At 53.2% G+C, this 12,862-nt stretch overlaps 2 protein-coding genes across 2 annotated transcripts in view; one reads left to right on the forward strand and one right to left on the reverse strand.

Annotated features, from left to right (window-relative positions):
• SLC37A2 (solute carrier family 37 (glucose-6-phosphate transporter), member 2) overlaps positions 1–5,554 on the forward strand; it is a gene marked incomplete at its 5' end in the record, with an annotated part of 5,851 nt that extends 297 nt beyond the window's left edge. Inside the window, 14 exons of the mRNA XM_009697872.1 lie at positions 4–123; positions 561–637; positions 733–899; positions 1,296–1,333; positions 1,592–1,756; positions 1,908–1,998; positions 2,077–2,139; positions 2,644–2,729; positions 3,624–3,672; positions 3,987–4,060; positions 4,559–4,637; positions 4,756–4,864; positions 5,117–5,233; positions 5,512–5,554. Of these exons, the coding sequence (XP_009696174.1) occupies positions 4–123; positions 561–637; positions 733–899; positions 1,296–1,333; positions 1,592–1,756; positions 1,908–1,998; positions 2,077–2,139; positions 2,644–2,729; positions 3,624–3,672; positions 3,987–4,060; positions 4,559–4,637; positions 4,756–4,864; positions 5,117–5,233; positions 5,512–5,554 (1,278 nt within the window). The remainder of the gene's footprint in view (positions 1–3; positions 124–560; positions 638–732; positions 900–1,295; positions 1,334–1,591; positions 1,757–1,907; positions 1,999–2,076; positions 2,140–2,643; positions 2,730–3,623; positions 3,673–3,986; positions 4,061–4,558; positions 4,638–4,755; positions 4,865–5,116; positions 5,234–5,511) is intronic.
• A 6,816-nt stretch (positions 5,555–12,370) lies between these two features.
• On the reverse strand, positions 12,371–12,505 carry TMEM218 (transmembrane protein 218; the record flags this gene model as incomplete). The annotated part of the gene is made up of 1 exon (XM_009697873.1): positions 12,371–12,505. A coding segment is annotated over one exon (135 nt), but the record flags the coding sequence as incomplete, so codon positions are not given.
• Positions 12,506–12,862: the final 357 nt, after the last annotated feature.

The following is a 12,862-nucleotide window of genomic DNA, read 5'->3' on the forward strand; positions in this document are numbered from 1 at the left end:
GAGCGCCTTCCCCTGCGCTACTACCTGTCGGGGGGCATGGTGCTGAGCGGGCTCTTCACTGCGCTCTTCGGCCTCGGCTACTTCTGGGACATCCACGTCCTCTGGTACTTCATCGTCGTGCAGGTGCGTTCGCACTGGAGGATGCCCAGGCTCTGGATTTTTACCGCCACAGCCTCATCCCCCCATTTTTTTGGGGAATCCGGGTGGCCCAGTTTCTGAGCGGGAGAATGCTGGGCATTTCCACTCCCCACAAAACCTGGTCGCATGTGGCGTGGACGCCAAAACCATCGGGCGTGCCCGTCTCACCGAGCAGGGCGGGTGGGCGGTTTGGCAACACCAGCCGCTCCCAATTTAGCCATGGGAACAATGCAAACGGCTCCGGCATTGCCCCAGCAGGGAAAAAAAAATCCAAACCGAATGTTTTCTTGACAGCTTTGGGATGGGGGTGGCTATTTTGGAGCCCGGCTCCCCAAAACGGCACAGGGGCTGCGCTCCATGGATCAAGCCGGTACTTGCCAGGTGCCCGACAGTGCCACGTGATGTTGCCAATCTCTTGCCAGGTCTGCAATGGGCTGGTGCAGACGACCGGCTGGCCCTCTGTCGTGGCGTGTGTCGGGAACTGGTTCGGGAAAGGAAAGTGAGTGTTTCTCCGGCGTGTCCCACCCCAGTTCTGGTTCCCGTCGGTCCCGGCACCCACCCCGGTGATACCAACCCTGACTCTGTTCCCACCAGGAGAGGTTTGATCATGGGCGTCTGGAACTCGCACACCTCCGTCGGCAACATCTTAGGGTCACTCATCGCTGGTGTCTGGGTTTCCTCTGCCTGGGGTCTCTCCTTCGTCGTGCCCGGCATCATCATTGCTGCCATGGGCATCGTCTGCTTCTTCTTCCTCGTGGAGTGTAAGTGGTGTGATCACTGACCAGCATAACCTCGAAATCAGCGGGACCACAATTTTTCACCTTGCCCGTCTCCAAGCATTTTAGGCAACCCCAAATACTTATTTCCAGCTTGTGGCAAGCAGGGATGCGGACCTGACCACCACAGGATGCTCAGCATCCTTTTGGGGTCATCCAGGCAGGCTCAGCCCCTGTACTGGTCACTCCTCTCAGCCTATCTTTCTAGGAAAGATTTGGGAAGCCCTTTTGGATTTTACCAGGGTTTTTCGCTGCCGTGAAGCGAATACCTGGAGGTGCAGCCCAATCGTGGAGGGTTCCCAGCCCCATGTTTCTCCCCTGCAGCGTGAGATGCTGGAGGGAGAACAAGTGGCTCTCACGGGATCTCCTTTTTCCCTGCAGATCCTGAGGACGTCGGCTGCAGTCCGCCTCTGCATCATGTGAGTTGAATCGATTCCCCATGGGCTTGTCCTGGGCTGGGCGGTCGCTCAGTTTACAGTGAAACCAACTGTGGCATCACATCACAACATCAGAAATTAGAGTGATGTTCGGTTATCACAGAGGATGCTCATTGCTATTCCAGTGTGAGCATCCTCTAGGTCACGTCCCGGCAGTGAATCTGATGTTTCAGCCCCTTCCAGCAACGAGAGCCACATCTCATGCTTCTGGCTTGCTTTTAGATGGCCTCTGATGAGGAGGATGCTGGAGGAGCGACCACCAATGAGAAAGATCTCGAAGCAGTTACCTCCAACGAGGGGCCACTGAGCATCTCAGGCCAGAGCAGTGCAAATCGTTCCGATGGCCCCAAGGAACCAGCCGAGGAACCCGAAGCCATCAGCTTTCTCGGAGCGCTCCGCATACCCGTGAGTTGTGGGATGCTGCTTGCATCATGACAGGGATGGAGGAAAGAGCAAAGCCAGAGCATCCCATCAATGGGAAAAAAAAAACAAACCACACCATCTGAAGAAGGTTGAGAGAAGGAGGCTCCTCTGATATCTTCTCCTCTCCTCCCAGGGTGTGGTGGAGTTCTCCCTTTGCCTGCTTTTTGCCAAGCTGGTGAGCTACACCTTCCTTTACTGGCTGCCCCTCTATATCGTGAACGTTGGTGAGTTTTTGGGGACGGTGAGGTGGGAGCTAGTCTGGCAAGGGGAGCGTCTCCTCACCCCTCTCCTCTCCCTCACAGCTCATTTCAGCGCCAAGGAAGCCGGGGACCTGTCGACCCTCTTTGACGTCGGGGGCATTTTAGGTTCGGCACGTACCTGGGTGAAGGGGGTGGATCGGGGATGATTTGGGGACAATCCTGGCCTTGACTGAATGTCCCCTCCACAGGTAACACCATCTGTTTCCCCAGAGCACTGCAGTGAGGTTTATTCAGCATTCATAGCACTCAGCAGGCAGCAAATGCCCCTCGTTTTTATTTTGCCATCCAGGTGACCATCGCAACACCTTTCTTTGGGTCTTGCTTGCTCAAGCTCTCCTTTTCTTCAATAAATAATACATTTTGCAAGTGTGGAGGAGACCAGAGCTACGTGCAGATGTAGGGAAGCCATCTGCAGGCAGAAAGCGGCAGGGATAAATCAAAGCTCTTCACACTGATATTATTATTATATTTAACCTTAAGGGCATCTCGCTCAAAAGTTGAGGGATGAAAGAGCATCATGGTCCAGCATCCCCTTGGATTTTGGGCTAAGCCAGGGTGAAGCTTTGCTGCTGGGGTGGTGTGACCGACACCTGCAACTCCTTCTTACAGGGGGGATCTTTGCCGGCCTCATCTCCGACTACAGCGGCGGCAGAGCCACCACGTGCTGTGTGATGCTGGTCATCGCTGCTCCCATGGTGCGTTGTCATGCGGGGAAAAAAACCCCAGTCACGAGGGTTTCCTCTCCTTCGGCTCCTTTGAGTCACGGCCACCTTCCTCTTCCCAGGCGCCTGGGATAAGCTGGTCACGCGCTCAGCTGAGATGAAAGCTGGGATTGATCCATGTGCCGAGATGTTCCTGGGGTGCACATCCAGATCTGGGGGCTGGGAAGGGATTGCAGAGTCCTTGACAGCTGAAAAAACCAAAAAAAACCCTTTAGGGTTTCTTTGTCCTCCATCCTGCCATAACTCTCTCTATCTTAAAGCCTTGGGGGTCCCACCGAGCTGGGCCAGCTTTTGTCTCTTTGCCTTGCAACCCAAAAGCCCCAATGCTGATGGCCTCATGCTCTGCCAGTGCTTGGCCGGGACGTCCTTCCCGAGCACCTGCACGGAGCTCGTTTGGCTTTGCTGCCACAAAAACACGGCTAATTAGCTGTAATCCAAGCCTGGCTGGCTCTGGGTTGCAAGCCTCTCCCCTCCAAAGAAGCTGGCAGAAAAGCAGAGAGGCCGCATCACGTCCCCGTCCCCCGATAGCGCCGGTGGGGCAAATTACCATCTGGCTTCAGCCGGCGGGGAGGCGTGTGAGCCTCGCCGAGCTATAAATCGCGGCAGCACCTCTGTTTGCCAGCTGCCAGGTATTTCATCTGGCAGGCAGACGGCGGGATGTGGAGCCAAGGGCGCGCTCAGCTCCCCGTCCCGGCTGGCACTTTCCTATTCAAACACCGCGTAGAGGGGGAATCTGCGAAGCTTGGCGCTGGCGATAATTCAGGTCCCCAACTTCTCCATCCTGTCCCTGGGGTGCTGCTGCAAGGAAAACGCTTGGGAAAACAGCTGGAATAGCCATAACTTGTTCATCTCGTGTCTCTTTTCCAGTTGTTCCTGTACAACCATGTCGGCCAGAATGGCATCGGCACATCCATAGGTAAGGAGCTCCTCGGCACAGCCGGTTCCTGTCACTGAAGGGGCGATGGGAGATGCTGCGGACTCAAGTGCCTTTATTTCTCCTCTTGAGCTGGGCTCCTGATCCAGAATTTGGGGGAGGGTGGTGCTGGATGAAGGTTCGCTGCCTGCTGGGTGGGATCTCCGGGGGAAAACAGAGATGCGCAGGAGATGGATGTGCGGGACAGCGATGTCCACATAGGGGCTGGGAATGATGGACCCAACATCATGCTCCTCCCTGCACTTAAAGATTTAACCTCTTCCCGGTTACCTCTGTGTCCGTCTCGTTCCTCACAGCGATGCTGATCGTCTGCGGCGCTCTGGTTAACGGGCCTTATGCTCTCATCACGACGGCGGTTTCGGCAGATTTGGTAAGAGGTGCACCTCAGACCCCGCCACGCTGCCCTTGCACACTCAAAGGCTGCTCCCTCTTTCCCGGTGAGATGTTTGCTGGGATTTTTGCATTTTAGCTCTGTTTTCTAATGCCTCTGAAGCCCAACGGAGAAGGGCAGGGCTGTCACACCTCGTGCTGCGGTCCGCACCTTCCCTTAAACATGGCTTTTTTTCCTATTGCTTTTTAACCTTGGCCGCATGACCCTGCTTTGGCCTTGCAGCATCTCCCTCTAAGCACAATCAGAGTGGAAAAATTTGCTGGGAAATCACCTGGGATTGATGCCCGCTGTTGGCAGTTCAGGTTTTGCCATGGTTTGGCTGCAGGCAGTGTCCGAGTTTGGTCTTCCCATCCATGGCTGGGTCCAATACATGGAACTTGCTGCCTGGGGCATGAAGAGCCTCATGCTAGGTCGTGTGCCGGCTGCGGACCCCAAAGCTGCTTTCCCTCCTTACTTTTTACTTCTTCGTCCCTGCAGGGAACCCATGAATCTCTCAAAGGAAACGCCAAAGCCCTTTCTACTGTCACGGCCATCATTGATGGCACAGGATCCGTAGGTGTGTAATGCTGGGGGATGTCAAGCGCTGATTTCCCCCCTGCCCCGGCACCGCAGTGAACCACCCCCTCTCCCCCATGAACAGGGCATTTCCTAATGTCGCTCATCTGCCCTCGCAGGTGCTGCGCTAGGGCCGCTGCTCGCAGGGCTCATCTCTCCCACGGGCTGGAATAACGTCTTCTACATGTTGATAGCAGCCGACGTCTTGGCTTGCCTGGTAGGTCCCTCGTTTTGCTACCCTGGATATTCAAGGGCTCCCTTTTAGCCACCCACTCGCTGGCGGAGGGTAGAGACAGGTCCTCGGGAGACAGCCAGGCACAGGGCAAATTGCAAAGCCCCGTATCGACTCCAAACCTTTGCCTCCATTCACTTGGATTTTCCCAACAACGTCTTCCACGCACAGTTTTAGTTCATGCGATCTTTCCTAGGAAAAGCCTTAAAATTTGTCTCCTGGTAATGGAAAAGCTTACACCGAGGCAGGTGGCTGCAGTGCCCTCGGCCCCGCAGCGATCCTCCACCTTTCCTCTTGCAGCTCCTCGCTCGTGTGGTGGTCAAAGAGGTCCGTGGGTGGTGTGGCTACATGGCAAGGAAGAGAGGGTACGTACGTACCACCCCGGAGTGGCCTCCGCTCTCGCGATGCCAAAACACGGCATCGGTGCCGTTCCAGAAAGATGTTTGTTATCCCTTGCTGTCGTTGCTGCATCTCCATGCCGGCATCATGTCAGGCTTCGCGAGGCCGTCTGCCTGACGTCTCGCTTCTGTGGGCACAAAGAGACATTTCCACCTTGAGCCAGGGCAGCACCCGGGAGATTTTAGCCATCCACGCCTCACAAAACTCTCTTGGTGCTAAACACACCGTCCTTGTGTTTTTGTAGCTCTAGCGTGCAGCTAACAGAGTCAGTGCTGGATGGGAAGTAGCTCAGTGTGAGTATCTTCGCTTGAGCCCTGAGGATTAAATGCAAACGCAAGCCTAATTCGCCCTGATTTTGAGTTTTGCTTGGCAGGCTCAGCCTAGGACCAGCCACTCCGCTGACAATTTAAGGGCAGAGATCAAGATTTGGGAATCAAAGGATCAAATCGCAATGGCTGGGGAAGAGAGTGTGGACGGGTGGGTGGGCGGGCAGCGCGTCCTTGTCTCTGGCTGACTTACGAGATGTTAGCCCAGATGCCCGATTGATTGGCATTGATTAATACACTTAAAACAGCTGAATTTATAGGCTGCATTGCCCACCCGTAGTGCTAATGAGCTTGATTACACAGAGTCCGGGCTCGCTAATCAAATCCGTGGCCAAATCACTGCAGCGAAGGTATAAATAATCTCCAAATCAGCACTGGCCTGTCTCTGATTGCCACCGAAGCCCCCCAGCAAGCACCAAGGGGGAAGGGGTCGCAGCTGTTCCCAGCGGTGGGGGAGAGCCTCCGCGAACATTTGGTCCTTTATGTCTTGTGTTTGCAGGTGAAACACCAATAATCTGGGCCTCGCGCTGCGGTAAGTGCGGCCCAGGTCTCCTTCTCCGGCTGCCGGTGGAGGGCTGTCGGGCTCCGCTCTCTTGTGCCAGGGCTGGTTGGGGCAAGGACCGTCCTGGCCAGGTTGGCATGGTCCCCATTTGCACCAAAATCTGTCTGTTTTGTGCTGGGGCAAGCAGCTGGCTCAGTTTGTGGAAATACCGCAACACCTTAGAGGGCTTTGGGGAGCGCGTTGTCTCTGGAGCAGCTTGCAGAGAGAAGGTGGAAACGTTGGGATTTTTTTTGAGGGGGACATTTCAGCTTTAGCCAGAGACAAAACGGTGGCTGGATCTCCTCCTTGCGCCTGCTTCTTCTCCGGGCTTGTGGTGCAGATGGGGCTGGGGTTTTCCTTTCCCTTTCCATCTTCCCGACAGCACTGCGGCACCTGACATTGATCCCAACACCTGCCAAATGGCACCCACTGCGCTCAGCCGCTTGCTTCTCTCCCTGCAGGTTTAAGGAGTTTTGACGTGCCCCCGTGAGCCGCCCTGAGCCAAGAGACCTGGAGGGAGGAGAGAGGCTGGGGCACGCCAGGAGCGTGTTTGTCTCGGCAGAGCCGAGGCACAGCCTCAGGCACGGCCCTGCGGGCTCGTATCGCCACTGTGGGTTTCCTTTGGAGGGAGACAGCGGTGAGGAGCAGTCCAAGGGCCCCAGCCGACTGGTTTTCTGGGCCAATTCTTCACCATCGGCTATTTTATTAATAAAAATGTGCAAAACCTGTGTTGCCACTCCGTGCCATTTCCTGGCAGGGCTCGGCCAGGTCTGCGTGAACTTAAAGGCGGTGATAGCACCCCTCTTCTTGCTTTTCTCCTCTCATTTGTGAGCCCATCCCAGCGCTTGGTATTTCAGGATATCGTATCAGGAGGATGGTGCCAAATCCCTTAAGGCACTGTCTCACCAACAAAGCACCGCTTATTCTACATAGAGAACATCCCCAGTTTTTCACTGAGCCCAAATTAAGCTGGTTTTACTCGTCTCATCTCACTGCAAAAAAACCCCACAAAACTCAACCCCAAACCAGCATTTTTCCTGATTATTATGATTCCTAATTTGAACAATTTAGCCCCAAAAGAAGATCCCATAGCCATGCATCAGCCCCACGCCATGGCAAACAGCCACTCGCACACCGCTCTTGGTCCAGCGCGGGCAGCTGATAGTCTTCGTTAGACACCTCCTAATTAGGAAGAGTCCCCAAGGAGGTTAAACTGGCGCCGCTGGCCTGTCGACCATGCTTCCCGGGGGAAGAGGTGGGTCTCAGAGGCCCCAGCAGAGTCACCTGATTAAGGCCAGGGCCAGCTGTGCAGCCAGCTGTGCACTCACTGGGGGGACCCACAAGAAGCTGGAATGCATAGGGTGTTTGGAAGTCATGGGGTGCATTTCCCAGCCTGCTCACCATCGAGGGATCGCAACCGAGGCATGCTCCAGCTCTCTGCCCAGGGGAGAGCAGCACCGGCTGCCAGGGGCTGTGTTTACGCCTGGTATAAATCTGAACTCTAATTGACTTCACCTCCTTGGATCTTAACCTGAGGAGAAAACATCTGGGCCTGATGTGATTTTATGAAGTGCTGATTTCATCAACGAAGGGGAAAAAAAGAAAAAAAAAATAGAGAAGAAAACTTGCTGGCCAGTTGGATGAGCTCCCTGTAAACCCCTGCAAGGCGATAGAGTGGCATGGGGAGGGACAGGCAACTTGGAGAGCAGCAGCCAGGCGTTCGAGGTGGCTGGATGGCGACGGCCTTTGGTCCCCTCCACGCTGACTGGAGATGCTCGACGAGGCTTGAACACTTGCTGGTTTGCCTGCAGGTCCCTGAGGGAGAAGGCAGGAAAAATGATAGGACAGGCAGAAAAAAGCAAAATCCTCAATTGTCCTTTTTCCCAGGAAAATAACATCCTCCCCTCCTCCAGGACAAACCCCAATGGAGCCATAGGGAGAGGCGTCACAAGAGGGTCTGTCCTCAGCAGAGATGAAAGGGTGACACCACGGCATCCCCAGGCCGCGTGGCTCCTGGCACATGCACCTTCTGATGGTACAAGGATCAACGATGCCAGCAGAGATGCCATGCGCTGGGCTGAGAACTGTTGTTTCAGTGCACGTGTGACCGAGCTTTCACTTTGCTGAACTGCCATCCACCTTGTGGAGGAGGACGGTGGGGCTTGAAATACATTTTCAAGCAAAAAAAATCACCCAAGCCCTGACACACACAGAGGCTTATTGCAAAAGCAAGTTGGTTTGGGGTTTGTTTAGGTTGTTTTTCTTTTTCCCTCTTTCTTCCCTTTTTTTTTTTCCCCCCACCTCCTGCCTGTTCTTTCAGCTGCTCATAGTTTTTCCGGGACAAATTTAGGCCTGGGCTGTGTCCCTGCTCGTGTTTGGAAAGTCTGAGCAGCCTTGGCTGCGCCGTTGGGAGCAAGGAGAAAGGGCAGACGGCCCACAGCAGTTTTAAACTTAAAATAAAAAATAAGGAGCCAAACACCAAAGAAAACTGCAGATCTCGCTGAGATTTGAGAGACTGAGGGGTGGGAGGGAAGGTGGGGGGAATCCCCTGGGTTTGCCCCAGCCAAAGGATTGTTTAAATCGAGCTGAGCTCCTCCGGGAGGAGCCTGCAACTCACCTCGTCTCGTTCCTCCTCCGCTGGAGAAGGTGCTGCTGCTTTTCACCCCGCCACGAGCCCCTTCGGCACAGCATCACGGTGAAGGGGCTGTGCAAGCCAGGAGAGCGTGAACACGCATCCGCTGCTGTCCTGTGGATGGGGAAAAAACATCGCGCCTGAAACGACCTCATTAGGAGCTAAAAGCAGAGCTTGGGTATTTTTCTATAGGTGACACCATGGCCCCCACCGCAGCGACACCGTTTTGGCTGAGCTTTGCCGGGAAGCAGCTTGGGAAGGAGTTGCACATATTTTGGAGGAGGAAGGCCGTGGTTCCGCCAAGCTGCTGTGAAGGTGAAGAGGTGGCTGGGGCACGGTCCGTAATCACCTATGCAAGGAGCAGCCAGCAAACGCTGAAGGGCTTTTTAATTAGCAGCCAAAGGCAAAGCGGGATTCAACAGCAGGGAAGCTGAAGTCAGCAAAGTCAAGGTGGAAATAAGAGAACAGCTTTTACCAGTGAGGGTAATTAAGTGCCGGCAGAGCGCGGCACGAGGCGTGAGGAATTGCCGTCATTCAGGGACCTTAAATCAAGGAGAGGAGTTTCTCCTGCAGACATTCCCGTTCCAGCACCGCTCACCACCCGGCATCAGGCAGGAGGGAGCAGCTGCCCTCTGGTCGCGGGAGCCTGTGAGTGAGGAGCTTGGTACTGGCATGCCTGGCGCGGGAGCATCGTCGGTCATTTCTAATGAGCCCGGCAGGGAATTTAGGGAGAAAAAGGGCTGTTTTCCCACTTGACCTGAAAGCAGTTTGGCTGCCCTCCTCCTGGCGCACACGATATCTTACGCAAACATCTCTTTTGGCACTGCAGGTTTCTCTCACTGGGATTTAGCACGATTTTTCACCTGCACGGGGCTGGCTCCTTGGGACACGGAGCACCCGGCGCTCCCACCCTGCAAGAGGAAGGCTGGGAACATTTGCTCGCAGTTTTGGGAGAAAGCTGGGCCACAGCAGGGCTCCTCGGCTATAACATCTCCCAACCTCCCAACACCTTTGCCAGTGACTGAGAAGTTGGGATTTAAGCCAAACCCGCCCTCCTGCTACACGTTAATTACTAAAAAAAAATAAAACTATCAGGGTGCTAGACGGAGGTAGATGTGCTAGCGAGAGGTTATCCTCCAGGAACTGAAGGTTTGGGGAGGGGGACGGCAGCAAAAAAATCACCATTTGGGGCTAGTTGGAAAGCAGCTCCGGCTCATACCAATTCCTTGACGTGGTCTTTCCTTTCCCAAAAATAAACAGGAACCGTCTGGAAAGCCCCTGCGAGGGGAGGAGCAGAACTGCCCAGAATAAATAAATAGACGGAGAGAGCCTGGGTTGAGTTCATCCAGCTGTTTGTTCCCCGCTGCCAAGGGTGGCGAACGATGAGGATGGAGCTTGAAATGTCTTGGGAGGGGGAGGTGAGAGCACATGGGGCTCTTTCCCCAATTAATGGGATTTTTGGGAAAGCACTGAAATGGCCTCCTCGTGCAGGAGCCACTGTGTCCCTCCTGCAGCACGGTTTTCCAATCTCCCCAAAACACGCCCCGCACGATAAGCCTTTTGACTGATTTTAGTTACAAATGGATTAAGGGGACAGAAAAAGCAAATATCTTGGCTTTATTTACAGCACAAAGCTTCACATTTCTGCTTTTAGGGCTGTTTTTTTAGTGCCCCAGCTGCTTTTGTCACAGTTTCCCCGTTCGTTGGACTTGAAGCCTGGCAAAATGCCACCGTCTCCGGCTGGCATGGTTTGCCACCACAGCCTCACCGAGGCTCTCCAAATCAGCCCGCTGCTCTCACATAAGCACGGGGAATAAAGACACGGCAGGCGCAGAGCTGGAGCGAGCTGCAAGACTAGCTACATGTTCTTAAATGTTATTAAGATGATGAATTAAATATGAATTTTGTTTCAGGCGTAACTTCAAAATCACCAAGAGACCCAACGCGCTTGTGTTGCATAAATGCTCGGCGTGTTCCTTAACATGATAGTTCGCCTCCCTTGGACCTAGGCTTCAGGATAGGAAGGGATTTAGCGTTTACATCGCTCGAAAAGTAGCGACACCTCTCCTCTGCCTTTTTTTGAAATGTACTTACACTTTTTTAGCTGACTGAGTTATGACTCCTGGGTGCTGGGGCATTTTCTGCAGGGGAAGCACCATCTCCGAGCCCGCTAGCTCTGCCTTATTAATCTTTCATAGCGATAGTTGGTGACTGACAGCTGCCAGGACAGGGCTGGAAGAAGCTGGCCAGTTCTTTCATTTACTGTTGACCATCTTCAATTCGAAATAAAAGAAAAGCCTAAAAAAAACCTAATCTGTATGATAGCTATGAGTTTCTTGCCCTCAGGTTTTTGGCTGTATTGCCCCTGAACACAGCTCATGGCTGTGGCACGGTCTCGCAGTCAGCTTTAACCTCACAGCAATATTCGCTGCCCGCTCAACCATGAAAGGCTGAGCAGCTCCATCCCTCCAGATCCGGAAAACGCGAGCCGTAACATAACTCACCTCACCCAGCTACCTTGGGGCACCTGTGGGAACTTCTCCCCAGCGCAGTATGGATGGTAAAGGCTGCTTCCCTGCTCTGAAACTGCCACACAATGCTCCGGGCCACCGAAACACTTTTTTCCTGCAAGCAATTTAAAAGCCTTATGAGATTTCATGCAAGAAAATAAACCATCACTACGGAGGGAGATAAATAGGATTTGACCCCGTCACTGCTGCTTAAAAACGTAAAAAGTGTTTTTTCTCTCCCAAGAGGAAAGGTATTGGGGTCAACTACTGGCTTCAGCCAGTGATGTGCGCTAGTGTGAGCAAAGGTTTTATGTTTTAGGGTAGCAGAAACTGTATGCCTTCGACACCCCAACCAAAAACACTCCGGTATCAACACGATCCTTGAAAAGTAAGAGGATTTTTTCAGGGGGTGGCAGGATTGTTTAGCGCAGGGAGGAAAGACCTGTCTTTCCTCTGTATCCTTGTGGAGGGGAGATTTCAATTTGCCCGTTTTGCCGTTATTTTGCACGTTGTTCCCTCCCCACTACAAAGCCTCAGGTCTCCAGTCAAAGGGACCATCCCCAACAACCCACAACCACATCCTGCATTTCCAAAAAACCCCACATCTGCCACAGGAAAAGGGGGTTTTCAGAGACAAAAAGTGATGTTCCTGGAGAATAAATAAAGACTAAGTCGAGGGTTTCTCAGAGAGTTTTATTAAACTAAGGTGAGAAAGGAATGGTAACAAACCACTTCTTGTGGATAACGATAACAAACCATCTCGGTTCAATTTGATTCATTGAATCAAGTGTAGTACAAAGCGCACGAATTTCAACTCTCCTGTACAAGAGAAAAGAAGAGAGAAGTTAAAACACCTTTGCAGTCTGCAGAGGCTTGAACCCCCCTGGAGAGGAAGGAGCTCATGCTCAGTCCAAAGTTTGCTTTTAAAGATGAAAGACGCAGCGCTGGATGCAAGCAACACACTTCATCAGCTCTTTCTGAGCTCGGAAAAATTGACACGTTCACCTCCAGAACAGTCTCCCTGTCTCCCTTCCTGGTTTATTGCCATGAAATTGGGATTTCCTCTTCGCGGGGATTGCTGCCTCCAGTTGCTGCTAGCTGCCATGGAGCGGTTTGGCATACACCGGCTCCATGAGGTGGTAAATCAGGAGCAGGAACAGGCACCCAAGTAAGACCAGGCTCATCACAGCCAGGAGGACAAAGCGACCGATAAAGAAGGTGTCCACGATCTGCGGAAAATGGGGGGAAAAAAAAAAAGATCATAACACACGTTACAGCCTCAGTCTGCTCTAGGAGCCTGGAGGGAGCGCGCCACATCCTGGAAAAGACTACTGTCAGAGAAGATCACCCCAGGAGGAAAACCTTTGGGGTTCCCCCAGATTCTTCCCTCACTTTTCATTCCTGACATGGGTGCTTTCTGTGGGAAGCAGGGTATGTGACAAATGATCGAAATAAGAATCCCTTTCCTCTCAAAAAAAGCCATTCATAGGAAAGCTAACATGAAGGAAAGGAGCAGCACAGTACCAAGCACAGGGAAGAAACATGAGTCAAAACCTGCAGCAGCTCTCCTGGCCACAAATCTCCCA

The sequence above is a fragment of the Cariama cristata genome, unplaced genomic scaffold (genome assembly GCF_000690535.1).
Source record: "Cariama cristata isolate BGI_N322 unplaced genomic scaffold, ASM69053v1 scaffold20373, whole genome shotgun sequence".
Classification (NCBI taxonomy): domain Eukaryota; kingdom Metazoa; phylum Chordata; class Aves; order Cariamiformes; family Cariamidae; genus Cariama; species Cariama cristata.